The sequence below is a fragment of the Hipposideros armiger genome, unplaced genomic scaffold (assembly GCF_001890085.2).
Source record: "Hipposideros armiger isolate ML-2016 unplaced genomic scaffold, ASM189008v1 scaffold_175, whole genome shotgun sequence".
Lineage (NCBI taxonomy): Eukaryota > Metazoa > Chordata > Mammalia > Chiroptera > Hipposideridae > Hipposideros > Hipposideros armiger.
The window spans coordinates 3131291-3150110 of NW_017731525.1; the positions used below are offsets into that span (position 1 = coordinate 3131291).

General features: G+C 47.7%; 1 protein-coding gene across 3 annotated transcripts; it reads right to left on the reverse strand.

The window, feature by feature from the left end:
* Positions 1-8620: 8620 nt before the first annotated feature.
* On the reverse strand, positions 8621-18429 carry NKX6-1 (NK6 homeobox 1). 3 transcript variants are annotated; one of them, XM_019652167.1, is made up of 4 exons: positions 18304-18429; positions 14273-15677; positions 12413-12585; positions 8621-10209 (listed from the first exon to the last, which is right to left on the reverse strand). In XM_019652167.1, exons 2-4 carry the CDS (start codon positions 14940-14942, stop codon positions 9955-9957), a joined length of 1098 nt encoding a protein of 365 aa, XP_019507712.1. In that variant the 5' UTR covers positions 14943-15677; positions 18304-18429; the 3' UTR covers positions 8621-9954. The 3 variants fall into 3 exon arrangements, with proteins under 3 accessions (XP_019507712.1, XP_019507715.1, XP_019507711.1); XM_019652170.1 differs by lacking the exon at positions 18304-18429 and adding an exon at positions 15838-15985; XM_019652166.1 differs by lacking the exon at positions 18304-18429 and having other exon boundaries at positions 14273-15816.
* Positions 18430-18820: the final 391 nt, after the last annotated feature.

An 18820-nucleotide genomic window follows, 5' to 3' on the forward strand; every position in this document is an offset into this window, starting at 1 on the left:
CAGCCGTGGTCATTGGTTACACATTGCTTTCATGCTGCAATAGCCTAGCTGACCCTCTTAAGGAGGGCACTGCTCACGGTGGCCCATGCAGGGATCGGATTGGCAACCTTGGTGTTATCAGCACCACGCTCTAACCAACTGAGCTAACCGGTCACCCCTGCAAGGAGTATTTTAAATAGCCAGTAAGTCCTCCTCTTACTTATTGTTCTATACATAATTATAACATGTGTGTCTTGGAGAGTCACATACATTACTACAAATGATAATTATGCAGAAGATTTTATTTTAAAATAACTATGTTGTGATGCGACATATGAATATATATAAACCCTTACTTGATCTTCCATTTTACCCAAAGAAAATCTTTACACTGAACTCACCCATATGCTACTTAAGCTGTGCATGCTTATTTATACAGCCATTTGTCAGATATTTACATATATACTTGGAGTTAAAAGAGACTCCTGATAGCTTTGAGATCATTTCTCTGCCTCTAGACTTGGAAAAAGGAGCCAGCTGGATGAAAGGTTTGTCATTTTCTTTAAAACCTTCTAGAGAATGCAACATTCTCTGTGGCTTCATTGTACAGTGTGTGTGTGCTTTCAAGAAATATTCCTTGAATACCCTCTATGTGCCAGACACTGTGTCATATCCTGGGGCTACAACAGGGAACAAGGAGTATATGGTCCTGTGCCCTTGCAGTTTGACTATCCTGGATTTCAGTTTTCCAAAAGGTAATACATATACAGCTCTGTCCAAACTGTCACCCCCTAAGCCTTTCAAGTATCTCTGAGGCATTCTACCGAAAGGAGAAGAGAGGGATGGAAGGAGAGAGACAGGAAGGGAGGGAGGGACACAGAGGCAGGCAGGCAGGCAGCCTGTCCACCTGGAAACCATCATTATCCTTCCAGGTAAAGCATGCATCCCTGGCTGACAGGCACCTTAAGTGTGCTGAAAGCGAGGTCCCTTGAAGTCATCAACTTCTGTCTTCCCTTCTGTCTAGTGGAGATTAATGACAATGTGCTGATTTCATATTTGCTTTTGCAGTCTCTTTTCATAATCGCCTTTACCAGAATACTTAGGAAGGCACCAGGAGCAATCCTACACCAGAGGCAATGAAGCCCAAGTCTTCAACTGTATTTGCTGTTTTGGCTGTTTCTCTGGTGGAGTGGCTTCTCTCAGCTCTGCTGGATTGCCAGGACTGTGTAAAAGTGAAGTAGACAGGCAGGGAAGAGGAGCCTTCTGCCCATCAACTTCAATTGGCCAGTAATGCTCAAGCTCACGCTGGAAGGAGCAAGGTCTACAGAGCTCTCCTCTTAATCAAGAGCCAGCTCCCCCGAGTTTGTTTTTCTAGGGGTTTACTGCCTCCCTTCCTCTCTTTACCCCAAGTAGCCAACAGCAGCTTCAGCACCGATCACTCACTCCCTCTCAATCCTGCCATCTTGCCACCTGACTCTCTTGGAGACAGTCATGTTTCTAGTTCTCAAAAGAAAGGTAAAGGGGGCAATTCCGAACCCCCAGCCCTAAATCGAAATCCACGGTTCCTTCTCTCCTTTGTAATTTTTTTTCTTTCCCTGGGCTTTTTTATTTTCCCTAGATTTCCAACACCCAACCAGCCAGAGTAAAGTTGGAAGTGTGTCTGTGGCCATGTTCTATGAGGAGACAAATAATAATAGCCTGTGACTCCAGATCCAGGTACTTTGTATTTCTGAAATTCCTTCATGAGAACTGACAGCACAACATGCTTAGCCAAACTATACATCCATAGTATAGGATACAGTCATCACCACTCACATTTGCATGACATTTCATTTTATGAAGTCCTTTTGCTTTTGAGTTTCACGACAACTTTGTGAGGCAGAAATTAAGATAATTTTATAGATGAGGAAATGGAAGATTATTGAAGTTAAGTGACTTGCCCAAGTTACCAGCAAGAAATGGAAACCAGCTCTAGAGCTCAAGTTTTCTGACCCTAAAGAAGTTAACCAGTGCTTCTTTCATAGCACATGGGGCCATCCTGTTGGCATTTTCAAATAATCATGAAAGATGTCTTCCTCAAGATTCTTTACCTTCAATGCATTACTCTTTATCCAGAGAAGAAATGGTCTGTTATATACGGTATTAGTGATCTATGCTATCTAATAAATTATCTCCAACTGCTTAAAACAATAAACACTGATTAACTCACACAGTTGCTGTGGGTCAGAAATCCTTGAGAATTTAGCTGGGTGATTCTGCCTCAGGGCCTCTCATAAGGTTGTAGACAAAATGTTGGCCAGGGATGCCACCGTGTGAAGCTGGGGCTGGAGGATATGCTTCCAAAATTCACTTACACGCCTTGCAAATTAGTACTGGTTGTTGGCAGTGGCCTCAGTGTCTCACCAAATGGACCTCCTTACAGGGCTGCCTGAGTGCCCTCACAACATGGCAGCTGACTTCCCCAAGAGCGAGCAATCCAGGAGAGAGAGCAAGGAGAAAGCCACAATGCCCTTTATAATCCAATCACACACCATCATTTCTGCTACACTCTATTCGTTAGAAGCAAGTCAGTAAATACAGCCACATTCAAGAAGAAGGGGATTAGGCTCCATATTTTAAAAGAGGAGATGTCAAAGGTTTTTGGAATTATTTAAAAACCACCACAGGTCGTTAGGCATTAAGTTTCACATAAAAGAAAATATCTCTTGCTTCTTCTTCTCTTTCCACTTCCACTTTTCTTAACCTTTCCTCAGTTGATTAGTTATCCTGCACAAGACAGCAGAACCTCAGCTAGGAGCAACCTGAGACTGGGCCTTTCATGACAATGCTGATGATGACAATGATGATGATAGTGTAAGACTTCCACAGCTTACTATTACAAACACTGTTCCAAGAACTTTATCTATATTAATTCATTTAATTCTCCCAAGAACCCTATAAAGTAGGTACAATTATCAGTTTTATTTTACAGATGAGAAGAATGAGGCATAGAGACATAGAGTCATTTGACCAAGATCACACAACCTGTCAGTGACAGACCAGATAATCTGGCTCCACAGCCCTACTTTCCACCACTGTGTGATCTCCTGATTGTGGCAAAGACAAAAGATTTCTCAGACGCACTCATTCACTTGGGACCATTTGGATTTGGGAGAAAATTAAATCTTTACAGACCAAGTAAACAGCACAGAGAGGGAAGAAGAAAAACCCAGGGTGGGGAGAAAGGTTTACAAAATTCTTTTCAAGAGCTGAGCCATTGCATCAAGCACAAGGGCCATAGCTGCTATGATGACCAGAAGAATTACTACAAACCGTGGACCCACATACAGGGCTCAGAATGGAGCCATGAAACTTGGATGCCTTTGTTTGAAGGTTATTAGACCATCTGGTAATAACTAAATTAATGGATTTTCAGCAACTTTGCCTTTCTGTGGTCTATACAAGCGGATTGGTCCCAAACAACTTACTGAAGACTGAGAGTTTTTCATAATTTATGCACCTCCCAAAATAAAACTATATCATAGAGGTGTGCTGGTTTTCTTCATCAATTTGATATCTTTGTCTCCCTTGTAATAACCAAATAAATAGGATTATTATACCTCCACATTTCCTTTGGTTTTGCCAAGGTAGACATAGGCAATAACATTACAGAGATGGTAAGCTCCTCTACAATAATAATATGCAGCTATTAAATTATGTCCTTAAAAACTCTTTCCCTAGGGCTGGCCAAGTGGTGTGTTGATTAGGGGTTGTCTTGGGATGCCAGCTCTGAACAGCAGGGCCCGGATTCGGATCCCACATGAGGGCCAGTGACACTGCGCCCTCTACAGCTAAGATGGTGAACAACAGCTCGACCTGGAGCTGGGCTGCCGTGAGTCACCAGCGAGGGCGAAGGCTGTGGTGGGTCTGGCTGGCAGCGGGCATGAGCTTTCTTCATGAGCTGCGGTGAGCTGCAGTGAGCGGCCGTCCAATGGCCAGCGAGCAACTGCCTCACCCGGGAAGAGCACAATGATAATACCAACATGGGCCAGTGAAGTGACAGCCTCCACAACTAGACTGAAAAACAAAAGGACAGCAACTTGTCTGTTCCCCTTCCCCAATTCCCCAACGCTGTTCCCCTCCCCCTACTCCCCAATAAAATCTTTAAAAACAAAACAAAAACTCTTCCCCTAGAATGAGGGAAGGATCCATTTTTAAAAGTATCTTCAGCCAAAGTAGCCCTGATTATTCAAAGTATACTAAAATAAAACCTCTGAGGCTTCTACTTCAGAAATCTGGCCAGACTCCAATAGATATTAAACACCACAGAAATATGATTTCACTTATATGTGTAATCTAAAAAAATAAGGTAAATAAACAAAACAAACTCATAGATACAGAGAACAAATTGGTGTTCAATAGATAAGAGAGGGGTTGGGAGATGGGTGAAAAAGGTGAAAGGGATTAAGAAGTACAAATTGCTAGTTATAAAAATAATCATGGGGATATAAATACAGCATAGAGAATATAGTCAATCTTATTGTCATAACTATGTATGCTGTCACATGGGTTCTAGACTTATCAGGGGGATCACTTCATAAGTTATATAATTGTCTAATCACTATGCTACACATCTAAAAGTAATATAATATTGTATGTCAACTATAGTTGGAAAAATAAATTTTAACATAAACAACACAAGAGACATTATGCTCTACTTTTAAAGTCTTTAAGTATGGTATTCAATGGAACTGCCTGGTTCAGGGCAGAGCACATACGGTGCATATCTAGACATTTCATCTTTGGGTTGGCTGATCTATTGAATCAAACAGGAAGACTAGAGCATGAACTGAAGCTCTCAGATGAACTCTGCAGTTTGTGGAACAACCCAAGCCAATCCATGGAATGCTGATGGCTCCAATTCAGGAAAACGCCCTATCCCTTTGGTTATCCCATTCACAACATCAGCCTACTCCCCAGACAACCTTTGCACTAATAAATGGGGGGTTTCTATTATCTTTTTCTGCAGATCTTAAAAAGGGCCGCAGGGAGAAATGTATTTTTCTGTGAAGCTTGCAGTCTAAATGCTGCATAGCAAAATACACTTTTCTGTCAAAAAAAAAAAAAGGAAGCATACTGAGGAACTGGCTTTTTAAGAAAGTCATACTGAAGAGGGAAAGACTACTTTTTTTTAAGTATCCATGTGTGCGGTAAGAGGGAAGGAATTTAGTGCGGAGAAAGCTGTTCAAATTAACCTAAAATGGAGTTTCTGGACGAAATCTACTGCTTACCTCTCCTTGCTATTACATGATTCTATTGTCAATGATTCACAAAGGAGTCACTGTCTCCTTAAGCTATTCAGTGCTAGGAGTTCCCCAGTGAAATTCCACCGTGTGTGCGCGCGTGTGTGTGTGTGTGTGTGTGTGTGTGTGTGTGTGTGTGTGTCCACCCCCACCCCCACCCCCCCGATGATGACCAGCTTAAAGGACAGCACAGTGTGGACTACTCAACTCAGTGCTGACCTAATAACATTCTCACGTACATGATAGGCTCCGAAAGGTTTCAGCTGCACCCTCAGACTCTGTTGCCTCGTCCAGTATTTCCAAGAAGAGCTGGCCTCCAGTCCAAACTGCCTGCACACTGAGTGGTGAGGAAAGGCACACCCTTCCAGATAGGAATGAGTAATTTTCAGTTGCCCCTCTTCCCAGTGTCATCCAAGAAGGGAAAGGAAAAGCGGATTCAAGTGTGTTGAAGCTTGGAAAGCCGCTCAATAAACCACAGCTTCTGGGGAGGAAGGTGCAGAGCTTTAAGGTACAGGTTCCTCTGCATGTGAACCAAAGAGAAGGTTAATCACCAATTAAGAGAACTGAGCTTAAGCTGTGGGGTCTGGGAAGATAACTGTGGAGGAGCTTAGAATCGTGGATTCTGCTGGGCCCTCTCAGAGACACATACAGGGCCCTTCCTTTCTACTCTGTATCCCTCACCCAACTTCACTGACTTTCCCTTTTTAGGAAAGAAACGCACACACACAGGAACACAAAAATATCAATGCAGTTATACCCTTCCTTTCACCACACATGCAAATCCTGGTGTTCTCCTTTTGCTTTCTATGTTGACATTTTGCTTGTGAGCATTTTTAAAAGCAGCAGTCAAGTGGGAGGTGGGAGAAACGGGTGAAGGTGGTCAAAAGGTACAAAAGGTCTGGGGATGGAATGTACACCACAGTCACTAAAGTTAACAATACTGGAATGTATATGTGAAAGTTGCTACGAGAGTAGATCTTCTAAGTTCTCATCACAAGGAAAAAAATGGTAACTATGTGAGGTGAAGGATGTTAATTGAACTTACTGTGGTAATCATTGTGTAATATGTACATACATCAAGTCATCATGCTGTACATTCTTACACTTAGACAATGTTATATGTCAGTTATACTTCAAAACTAGAAAAAGTAAAAGATAGTCACTTGCTGTTACTTTGTTTTAAAATCATGACCCCCTTTAGCTGTGAAGACTGGCTGGGAGCCTTCATCAGATGCTTACGGCTGGTTAATGCCATAAAAAGTTTGAGCCAAAATGAAAAACGATTCTTACTCCCCCTTGCTTGAGCTATAGAGTGTTTCCTTAGCTTCCCCAGCATGCTAACTCTTGTGGAAAACCTTGTTACACATACACAGAACTAAACCAAACCAACCAGGATAAAGGGGACACCTAAGTAAGGTGCCCCCACCCACTTCTCCCTCACTCCTAGTTTTATGGGACCAGGTGCAATTGGTGGCCAGCTGGAATCCTGGGTGGGAGTAAATTAACTGGAAACTTCAAGTCACTTCTGCAGACAACCAGAAAAAAGGAGCTAATGATAGGGCAGCATGGCCCCGGAGCCCAACTCTAGCTGCTACTCACACAACTCAGAGCACTTCGGTACTTAGGCTGGAAACCATGTAGGCCCTGCCTGTCTGCATATCTGCCTGGAAGGCAGAGGCCAGGCCACCAGCCTTCACACTTTTCAGATGCTCTAAATGTAAAGATGAAGAGCTCAGAGGGACTGCTTCCTAGAGGAATTTGAAGAGGTGTCTTTCCATATTTCTAACTTGGAATAAATGTTATAACCCTATTTACTTGAGAAAAAGTTTCAATCTCAGTTCCAAATTTTCTATGACTCATACTACTGTATTACTACTACTACTACTACTACTACTAATAATAATAATAATAATAATAATAATAATGTTATTATTCCAGGAATAGCATTTCTAATTATATTGTGAATTTTTGTCTTCTTTTCTTAGGAAGAAGGAATACATAAAAAGTTGCTTGGCTATTCAAGGCAGAAGAGAGGTGGGTGAAGGTAAAAAAAAAACGACTTTCATTTGTTGCAAATTAACAAATAATAAAGTGAAGTTTTAGGATAATAGAGTTGTCCTTTTCCAGGTTGTTTCATTGAGGGAGAGAGAGAAGGAGGGGGAGAGAGAGGTGAAGAAAGGAGGGAGGGAGGGAGGGAGGAAGGAAGGAAAGAAGGAAGGAAGGAAGGAAGGAAGGAAGGAAGGAAGGAAGGAAGGAAGGAAGGAAGGAAGGAAAGAAGTCAGTTAGTAAGTTCTTATTGTTTACAGCTAGGATTTAAATTACATCATCCCAGCATGGTAAAGCCTCTTTTGAAATAGTTGCCTCTCTATAGGACACACACCCTCATCTTGCAAAGAATGCAGAAATTCAGAACTTTGATATTTATTGTGAACTTCACAGGCAAACTGCAGGAAAGAAATAGAGCACATTTGCATCCTTTCTTTCCACTAAACTGTGCCATCAGGAATACAGACTACAATCATTTCCTTCAGGCAATTTCATTCTCCATTTTCACAATTTCTTTTTATTATTATTGTTTTTAAGGTTAGAAAATAGACCCACTCTTTCTTTACCTAACACTAGCCTGAAGAATCTACTGGGTTCTATTGATTTTTCTGTCTTTGAACACAAGCTCATTAACCTGAAACACTAAGGGGATAACTGTATTTCACTGAGCCTATAACTGAGGGTCTGGAAACAAGATCCCGAGACAGTGGTACAATACAACCCTTCCCATGGGATTCCCTATCATTTTTATTATTATTATTATTATTATTATTAATTTTTGCAAATTCAGCTGCAGAAGCTATGACATTGCTTCCTTAACCCTAAAGACTTTCACATCAGTTAGAAGAAGCTTTCTTTAAATTCATTCTTCTTTATTGTAATAGCAAAATCAGGGTTCCTGTCTTTCCACCAACTTCTGCATTCTTACAAGCCACAGTGGGGGGGGGGATGTTAGCATTAAAGAACAGTGCTGCTGGGCCAGCGAGCTCAGCTGCCTCCTCTAAGCTAAGTGAGCTAGCGCTGGACTAAGGAACTATCTTGGATATATGGAAATGAGGTCTTTCCAAAACCCCCCAGGGACTTCCTTGAAACGGAAAAAAGCATCAGGAAAAATTCAGACAACAGACATCAGAAGCAGCCTGTTAGACAAGTCTCTCCAAGAAGCCCTATGAATGGGGCTGCATTTCATATATCTTCCCAATCCAGGAGAATGAAAGGTGTGACCCCACTCTTCCAAATAATGACAACGATGATGATGTAACATGTATTTTACCCAAGAAACCAATATAAAATTTTTGTGGCCTTGGCTTTTATTTGAGATCTCTGATGAGATCTGATGATCTGTACCCTTTCATTCAAGGCAAAAGACGTCTTCAAACTGTTTTTAATTTGATTTATCCTTTGAAACAGAAAGTGCATTACATTTAACTGGTCTTGCAAAGGGTTTTTTTTTCTCTTTACAAACTGAATTCCTTATATAAATTAATAAAGGTTAAAGATGCTAATATATCACCGTTATCAGCTTAAAAAAGAAAACAATTTACATAGTCCATAGTATTCTTATGATACAAAACACTTCAAATTCAGTTACAGCAACTAAATGGATTTTTATGTTTCTGACCCAGAGCAGTTGTAACAATTCCCACCATCTACTTTAACACGAATTTTTGTCAGAAAGGAGTTAAATTAAATACAAGCTATGGTAGCCCCTCCCTCCCCAACACTTTCTTTAAATCACTAATAAATAGCAACAAACGACTGTGCAATTTCAGAAAGGAACGGAGAGGCAAGTCTGAGGCCTTCCCTGGTTCCACGTCTTCTACTTCAAGTCCTGGAGGCGGGAGGCAGGGGCAGAGCCCGGGGGCGGTGGGCAAAGGCGGGAAAGGGAGAGGGGGACAGTGAGATCCAACACACCCAAACCGGGCCGAGGCGCGAGAGGCGAGGGAGGCTGAGAACACTCGTTTGGATGCTTCTCAAAATAAGTTCAAAATAAAAGGGGAACGCGTGGTTTGAATAGCTCTTAAAAGGGGGAGAGGGGGAGAAGGAGGTCCATCTAGTTCTACCAAATTCAAAAAAAAGCAGTTTACATTTTAAATATTCACAATAAAGTAACTTCTAGTCAGTGTGACTCACGATTTATTTACAAGGGGCCTTCAACAGGTTAGTTAGTCCGCACAGCAGTTTGTGGGAGCAGAAGCGTCCCTCTTCCCGTCTGTGGCGGCCGCCCGCCCGCGTGGCTCCGAGGTCCCCCGCGCCGTGGGTGTCGATCCTCGGAGAACCGGTCCCTGCGCCCCCGCCCCCGCCGCGCGCGGAGGGCCGGGACGGGTAAGGGCGGGGCGGGCGCTGAGGCCTCTCCCTCCCGGGGAGACGGGACTTGGGGACCGAACGTGGCCGGGAGGGTTGGCCCAGCTGCGAGTTTCGGTTGCGTTCTTTACGCAGTGAATTGCGTGAGGTTTCCTGCCTTACCAACTCCGAGTCTCTCTCCCCCACCCCACCCCACCCCCGCCCTCCTCAACTTCTAGGTTAAAAAAATAGATATGTACATCTCAGAAAATAGCAAAGGGCCCCCGCGGGGGAGGGGAGGCAGGGCGCGCGGCCCCGCGGCCGGGGCGGGCGGGGGCGGGGGCGCTGGCCCGGCGGCGGGCGCTCAGGACGAGCCCTCCGTCTCGGACGCGTGCAGCAGGAGGCCGCCGCCGCTGCCGGACTTGTGCTTCTTCAGCAGCTGCGTGATTTTCTCGTCGTCCGAGTTGGGGTCCAGGGGCTTGTTGTAATCGTCGTCGTCCTCCTCGTTCTCCGACGCCCCCTTGAGCCGCTCGGTCTCCGAGTCTTGCTTCTTCTTGGCCGTGGCCATCTCCGCCGCGTGCTTCTTCCTCCACTTGGTCCGGCGGTTCTGGAACCAGACCTGCGGGCCGACCCAGGCGAGGAGAGGGAGACAAGGGCGGCAGGAATTTAACGCGCGCGGATTCCGGTAGTGGCTACTTGTCCCACGTCCCGATGACGCTCCCGCGGGCCCCTGACGGCTGGCCACCCTCCCTCAGTGACACCCCTTGTCTGGGCCGTCAAAGTCCGTCTCCATCGCCCCCAGGTTCCTCTGAGTAACAGGCACCAACCAACTGCCGTTGCCATAGCGATAGTAACACAAGGGTAATGAGGTTGTCAGTGAGCCATTGCTCAGAAGAGAAAAAAACTTGGAAACTTAAAAATGAGTTTCCCAAAAAAGGAGTGCGCTTTCCTACTTTCTAGTTTCAAGTAGAAAACTTTTCCCCTTCGAAAATAATGACTGTGATTTTATTCGTTATTTACTTTCTTAGATTAAGGTATTCCAAACAACTAACGTGTACTCGCTTTTTAGTGTGATTTGTGGGAGACAGTATAGCATTTATCCCAATTACCTTCGTTCTCATTTTCCCTTTTGGATATCTGCCTATTTCACTTATGTCAGGTCTGAACACACAGACATGGTAGGAAAACACCCCTTTCAATTTATACTTGCAACGTATGATGTAAAGATTTTTTAAATCTAAAATAGAAACCTCAAATCACTAATAACCAATATAAATGCATGAAAATACTTAATAACTCAGTCGAAATCATCACAGTAGTTTGTGTGTGTCTTTCTCTGCTTTAATGTTTTTCATAAAACGAAAGTCAAAGTTAGAGTTTTCATCAGTTATTTTTTTAAAGTGAAATTTTGCCAGTTACATTATTTTCCACTATTAGCATGCCTAGTCTTTCAAAAATTATTTTAATATTGTTTCTCCCCAATATATTCATTTCATATATAATATTTCAAGACTATTTACGATGATTGACACCCATGTTTGATACACATATTTTAACCTAAAGCACCAGCAATAAGCAACCAATTTCCCAAACATATTGAATTATCCTTTTTATGCTTCTCATCAATTTTTCTCATCCATTATGTATTTTATCTAGAGAATCAGAATTGTTAAGAAAGTGATTTTGATTTTCTTTATATAGTTATAATAATTCACTTTGAGCCACACAGGCATATTTACAAGACAAATGAAGACCTCCAGATTACTGTGGCAGCTCTGTACCAACCACCGCGAAACTAATTTTAACTGTGATGGTATTCTAATGGTCACATAGAAAATCACTCTTGAAACGCATTTTATGATGTTTTGTCCAGGGAAAAATATACTCTAACCAGCAGACATGGCTAGCAGCTATTCCTGCCTAAAGAGCAACAATATGACTAATGAAAATGGACACGGACACACACACACACACACACACACACACACACATTCCCCCAAAACCAAATATAATAAATGAAGAAGAGGAATAAAAGGGAAAACTAGAGATATAGGAAACCACTAGATTTAATTTGCCTAGCTGGCCCAACCCCTTTATTTTTCTAGGGAGGGTTTCAAAAATTTGATTCCCTGTAAATACATTGTACAACTCAATCATAAGCTAAGTAACATTTTAATTAATTAGTTGCCACAAACAGTACAATATATCTATTGATAAACTTATTTTAAACAGGATTCAATTTCATAATACAGTAATAATCTTGTTAATTCATTTAGAAAATTACTATTCCAAGGTGATTGCCTTCAGCTAAACTAAAAGCCGATTCATCCATGCTAAGTGGTTAGATCCTGTGGATTTATTTATTTTTTAACCTGCAAGTTAATATAGTAGCACTTTAATGCTGATCTACATTAGGAAATTATATAACTAGTGGAGTCTGAATGGACAAACAAAAGCTTGACTATCTTTACAAATAGAATAAATAGAAGCTATCTAAGTGGCCTGATCTATTATCAGGGCTGATATTTCGGCAATGCTTTTATTCCCTAATAATGGCGAGTTCTCCCAGCACATGCTGCTATCTAGATTGACCTAATTTCAAAGGCGGGGGGGCTTGATTCCTTTTGTTCATCAACAGTTTGACCTCCCGGGAGATTCCAGAGCCTTTGTAACCCCCACCCTGACCCCCTTCGCTGATCCCATCTTCTCCCCAGACTCCTCAGACCCGCACCCCAGGCGTCTGTTCATTAGATTGGTGGATGGGTGGGTGGGCGCGTCGGGGGAGGAGGACCTACCTCTAGAGGTTTTCAAGGCCCACTCACCTTGACCTGGCTCTCCGTCATCCCCAAAGAATAGGCCAAGCGAGCTCTCTCGGGCCCCGCCAAGTATTTTGTTTGTTCGAAAGTCTTCTCCAGGGCGAAGATCTGCTGGCCCGAGAACGTGGGTCTCGTGTGTTTTCTCTTCCCGTCTTTGTCCAACAAAATGGATCCTTGATCTTCGAGAATAGATAATCAAGGACAGGGGGGAAAAATCGGTTACAGGGGGCTCCACTGAAAAAAAAAAACGAACTCGCAAAACAAGGTTTGGATGGGAAAGGAAAGCTCATTCCGGGGCGGGCATCAGAAGTGTCGTGGCCCTTCCAGTCCCTCCGCGCCTCCCTTTTTGCCTTTTTACCCCACCTGTTTTTTTAAAAAGCCAGGTGCGTCTGGAGCAGCTGTAAATAACCTTCTGCCCAATACCGATGTCAAACAGCCAGGGAACAACACATCGCTAAAGTTTGCCGGAGCCGAATCGCCAGGCCCCAGTGAACTGAGGAGTGAGGGATAGGGGTTTGTGGGGTGGAAGGCTGCTCTCGCCTCTTGGTCCAGTCGGTGCTCGCTGGGCCCCGCAGGCTTTGCATTAAGATGACTAGTTTTTTTCCGTGAACGCCTTCCTAACCTGTGTCCGCACTACAAAGGGCGCCTTGTTTTTTGCACACAAGAGAGCGAAATTGCCCCAAGTCTAACGCTGCCGAGGCCAAAGGGGAGGGGGCGCTGCCTTTGTTGGCGGTCCCTACAAGGCCATCAAAACGAATACAATAGCGTCTCCGCACACCCTCACCCGCCCGGGCCACCCTCCGTCTCGAAGCTTCCCAGGGGAGCCTCCAGTAGGCTCCTGCAACTTCCCTCAATTACTGCCGCTCAGCCACACTAAAGAGGTCCGGAGACTTAGAGGAAACTTCGGGGACTCAGTCAAAAGCAAAGAACAGAGCAAGCAAGGGACTCGGGGCTGGGCCCCGAACGCCACCACGAAGGCTGGGAGGCTCCGGGGACGGTGGCAACTACCCAGAAGATTAGAGTGATCCCGGGGCAACTTGGTTTCAAGCGAGGTCCCTGCGAGATGTTGCATTTTCCCTGGTCCTTGTCCCGTCACCTCGTTCTTCCTCCAGTTTTTTCTCGTATTACGATGTTGAGGGCCACGTTGCCCCTCACGATTCCCGGGCCCGAGGCTCCCCGGCCCCCCTGGGTCAAGGCAGGTGGGAAAGCTAGGGCCCAGAGATGCGGAGCGGCCCGAAGTGACTGGACGTTCGCTCTCCTCCGCGGGCCGCCGTCCTGTCTTCAATGGGCTCATCCGGGCCGAGTGTACCCGGGGGCAAGAGCAAAAAGGTGAGGTGGAGACACCTTGGGCCGAGACATATGAACAAATATACGCGCTCCGCTCAGGGCTGTGGAGGGCTTGCCGCTGCCGGTCCCCACCGGTTCGCAGAGCCGAGGCCAGTTAGGCTGGCGAAGATGGGGTGGGGCCCTGGCCGGCAGGCAGCAGCCTGGAAAGCAGGGGTGCGGGCGGGGTGCAGTGGCCTCTCCTGCCCTCCCCACCTCTCTAACCCAGGCCTGGCCTGCGGTTCCGGCTGGGTTGTTCCCGGAGCAGCGAGGCCTCGGGTGAGACACACGCCCCTGCACCGCGTTATGTTCCACGCGGAAGCGTGCACACCCACTCCGCGAGGCGTGCCCAAGACTGGGGGGAGAAGAGGACGCTTGAACGCAACCACGCGAGCTCAGGAAAGCGAGAATCTCTCGCTGAACGCCCTGGCCCAGCCTAAATCGTGAGATTCCGACGCAGCCAAACTACTAGGAAGGCAAGAGGGTGGACTGGCCCGAGAGCGGGCAGAGCGCGCACAGCGGGGCGCGGGCGGTTGTACTCACGGGGCGTGCAGGCCAGGCGCGCGTCCCTCCAGGGCGGGCTCTGCATCACTCCTGGCCAGAAGATGGGTGTCCGGCCGGGCAGCTCGGCCAGCGGCTTGGGGTACCGACCTACAGCGGCCACGGCTGCGGCACTGGGACTGAAGTAGAGACCGGGCGGCGGCGGCGGCGGGCTCAGGCTGCTGAAGCGGGGCAGGCCGGCCAGCAGCCCCGCTGGGGAGGAGGCAGCGGCTGCGGCGGCCGCAGCCGCGGCAGCAGCGGCCGAAGCAGAGGAAGCGGAGGTGGACGAGGAAGAGGAGGAGGAGGAACCCGAGGGCGAGGCGGAGGGCAGGGCGGCCCCTGAGGCCAGGGGCATGGAGGGCCGGCTCAGGATGTCGTTGATGCCGTGTGGGGTGGCGGCCGAGAGCTGCTGCGGGGGGCTGCCCAGGGACGAGAGCCCCCCTGCGGTCGGGGGCTTCAGGCTGCCTGAGTTGTGGGCGCCCAAAGGCGGGGAGGGCGACGACGAGGAGGACGAGGAAGACGAGGAGGAGGGAGGACCGGCGGGCAGCGGGGGGTACGCGGCGGGGTACAGCGGGGTCTTCATTTCGGCCATGCTGTGCAGGGCGGCCAGGGGCGGGCTGCTGAGCAAGAACGCGCTCTGCCGGGTGCCCTCCATCGCCCCCACCGCTAACATCCCACGGCCAGGCCGGAGCCTGCAGCCACACAGCGAGGGCGCCGGCCCGTGCCCCCGGCGGGGCTCAGGGGAGCGCGAAGCGCGGAGGGCGCGAGCGAGGAGTTGTCCCGCACACCCGGAGGCGACCTGCCGACTAGGCCGAGAACGCAGCCGCCGAGAGCTGCTCGTTGAGCTGCGCAGCAGCAATGTCCAAACACGCCACTCGCGAGGCGGTGGCTCGCGGAGACCAGCGGGCGTCCGGGTGGGTTTGGCTGTCCTTTCGCTCCTCGAGTCCTAGATTCAATCTCGGTGTCTTCTCGCTTCCTCACTTTTCCTTGCCGCTCAAAGTGCGCGACTTCTCATCTTCGCCCCACGGGAAATAAGCAAAACAAACCCCAGGCCGGCCCCAGAGAGTTTGTAACAAAGTTAAGAGTCACCAAATCTCCACTTTGATGTTGTAGGATGGGGGCTGGCTCGCTTTCTTTAGGAAGGTTCAAAGGACGCCGAGTTCCGCCTGATGCGCTCCTCTAATCTTACTCGGAAGCCCTGCTCTTTCCGCCGTGAGGCTAATTCGCACTCGGCGCTCGCTGCGCTGGGGAGGAGAGCGCTTCTAGCCCGCGGGAAGGTCTCGCCTCTGGGCGGGCTTCCTCCGCCGGCGTTGCCCCGGGCGGCTGAGCCAAGAAGGGCAGTGCCACCAATCCGCGCGGCTCCCAGATTCCGCGCGCCGACCAGCCTTCCCCTCTGGGCCGCTGGGCACTAGAGTTGCAATATCGAAAAGAAAAGAGGGGAGGGAAAAAAAAACAAGTCTAAGTGTGAAAAGTCTGACGGCTTTGGTTACGGCTCCGCTGTCTGTCCACTTCTGCAAACGGGCCTGGCGACCCCCGCCCCACCCCCCAGCGCCCGCTCCTCCTCTCACTCGCCGCCTTTGCTTCTCTTTTCTTGCATTTTCTTCGCGGCTTTACAGGCTTTTGCTCCTCTAAGTCCTGTCCTCTGGCCAAGCTGACCCTCTCCGCGGCGCTCTCTCTATCTCCCTCTCTCTATCCTCTCTCCCTCCGGGCCTGACAGTTCAGATGAAGCTCTCAAAGGTAATAAAACATTTGCATCACTCCCTACCCCTCTTTAGAGGGGGGAACGAAAGGGCGGGGGAATGGGGGGGGTCCAAAATAAGAACTTTGGGGGACGTCACTCCGAGGCGGCCAAGATAGGCGGGGCTGAGGAGCGGGAGCACCGCGCCTTCTGATTGGCTGAAGAGGGCGAGTCGTAAGGCCGCGCCCGCCTTGTCTCCGCCCCCTTCCCACTTCCATCCCTCCTGTGGGTGGGGTCAGGGGGCGGGGCCTGGCGAGTGGTGCGGTTCCGCCGCGGGGCCAGTGGACGCCTCAATTAATTGTGTTAAATAAAATGGGAGAGGGGAGGAGGGAGTAGAGACGAAGAGGGTATTACTTTTTAAAGGGAAGAATAATGAAAACCCAGCCCTTTTATGGAAAAGCAGTTCATATTCTTCCCTCGCCTCCCCCCTCTTCTGTTCGCTTTACCCTACCCCCTTCCCCCACAAGCTTGAGGCGCCTCACCTCGAACAGAGTCTGGTCCCTTGTAAAATGGAGCTAATGGAGCAGGCAGCCGGCGCAGCCCCGGCCTAGCTCCTTCTTTTGAAGGGATTAATTAAAGGCCATCTGGGCTCTCCCAGAATTGTGCAAATTAATTTGTTGTTCCTTAAGCCTATAGATGTCCTTAATCTCCTTGTAGGCCGAAGGAGCGCCCTCTCCCATCCTTGCCACATCCCACTTTCCTTCTCTGTTCTTTCTCTTTTACTCTTCTTTTCATTCCTGAGTCTCCCCGCAATCGTTATCATTTATAGTTTTACTCAATTCGCTGGTAACGGAATCAGCTTAATGGGAATTATTTACCTCTCGTGGGATGTTTAGACATGAGAGCAATGAGCTTTTTCTCTTTTTAACTTTTCTCCCCTTTGGTTATTGTTATTTGTTTTGCGTAAGGTGGAGCCTTTAGATACCGAAGTATCTGTTTACCCTCGGGGACTGTTAAGTCCTTAAAACCGTATCCGAAACTCTAGCCCGTTTCCCTCCACTGCAGGGTTGTTTTGGGAGATGGAGATGTCCCGACTTCAGGGCTGTGGTGATGGATGCCAAAGGTTTAAAACAGAGTTGGAGGACAGTTTCCTTATTCCCTTCTCAGTCTCTTCTATCCCTGGCGGGTCTTTAAATTCCCCGCAGGGTTGAGCTGTGTACGTAAGGAGGAAGACCCTTGCAGAATTTTGAAATTTCGGGATGTGAAAGTAACACACCATTGGGTTATGGTCATTACAGCAATTTGGATGAGATCATTAAGTCCAAATTTAATTCTCAAGAAACAGAAAGAAATAGCTCAAGAGTAAAACTTGAGCGGCACCACCCATGGATGGAGTTTGCTCTGTGTGCCAAAACACTCACGTGGGGGTCCAAGCACGAAAAGCAGGGAGGGTTTGAGCCGCTTTAATAACCTCCGTTTCCAAAGCACTGGCCTTTTAAGGGTAGCAGGTTGAGCTTGAGCTGGTTTTTCTTTTTTCTTAATTTTTGTTTATCTTTTGCCACTTTTATTATTCACTTAAGGGATTTTTTTAAATGTTGTTCTCATTTGGTCCCCCTCCTCTGCTCTCTCCACCCTTCTTCATTAACTTCCAGACTGGGCTAAATCCATCATTTCAATAGACCTTAGAATCTGACCTGGGAGAAGGTGAAGCCCTTCCTCTGCGAGAATTACGCTGAGTCGGGTAAGAAGAGAGCTGATGTAGGGCCCATCTGCATTTCCCCCCGCAAAGATGCTCTGCTGAGCTGTCTGTCTTAACCCAGCGGGAGGATGGTGCACCTCGCCGGCCTTGGCCCGGGTGTTGCGCCCCTCTGCCTTTCACTTCGTTACAAACGAAACTTTTTCTCTCCTCGGGAGACTCCAACACGGCGGTGGCACACAATCTCCGCCTGGACCCGGTGCCTGGGCCACCAATGACCCCCTGTCTCCCCCCTGCCAGGCACCGTATTCTCAAGGTCTAGGTAGGAATGGCAAGTGAAGGAAGCTAGTGATTCCCAAAGATTCCAATTTCAAAAAGCGACCCCCTTTATTTCATGTAAATATTGTAACCTGAGAAAGAATTGAACAGTTTCCTATTGTAAATTTAGTATCTGATATGGGGTGGGGGGGGAAGAGACAGAAGAGAGAGAGAGAGAGAGAGAGAGAGAACCCAACTCCAGGTTAATGGCCATTGGTAAATAGTTGCAAAACTGGGCGTGCATAAGAAGTCTCCATCGACTGCTTTTATTCACATTGCGGAATTAAAATAGCAGCATTGTTCTCAATTGTGACAATAAAAAAGATGAAGGAATCTGTGTACCTGGGTCCCCGGGAGTGAGCCCCGAGTGCCTGAATCTCGCGTGGGGGCAGTGTGTATTCCTGCGCGGCGCTGAAGGAAGGCCGGTGCCCTCTCCTCTGTCTGGTGCTGCTGGTCATCGATCTGCTCCGTCTGTCTCCAGCTGGGAGCAGGGAAAGCAAGGGGCATCCTCGTAGAGGCTGGGCTGACCCTGTTACTCGCCCGGAGAGATGGCCCTGCCCCTAAGGAGTTGAAACCACTCTCGGGCCCGAGTCCTAGACTAGCAGATCCCGATGCTGATGCGGGAGGCCGGGTTCTGGTCTGGGCCGTCTTACACAGGGCTTACAAACGCCCCAAGAGTCAGGACGTACTCTGCCTGCAGGAACCCCCAGCCTGCACAGTTTTCTGCCCAAGACCTAACATAGTCATACATTTCTAAGCCACCCCCAGGAATGGACCGTGTAACACGTGGTCCCGACGCGCCCCCCGTCGCATCTTTGATATATATATTTGGAGGGGGGCTGTGTTTGAAAGCGAATGA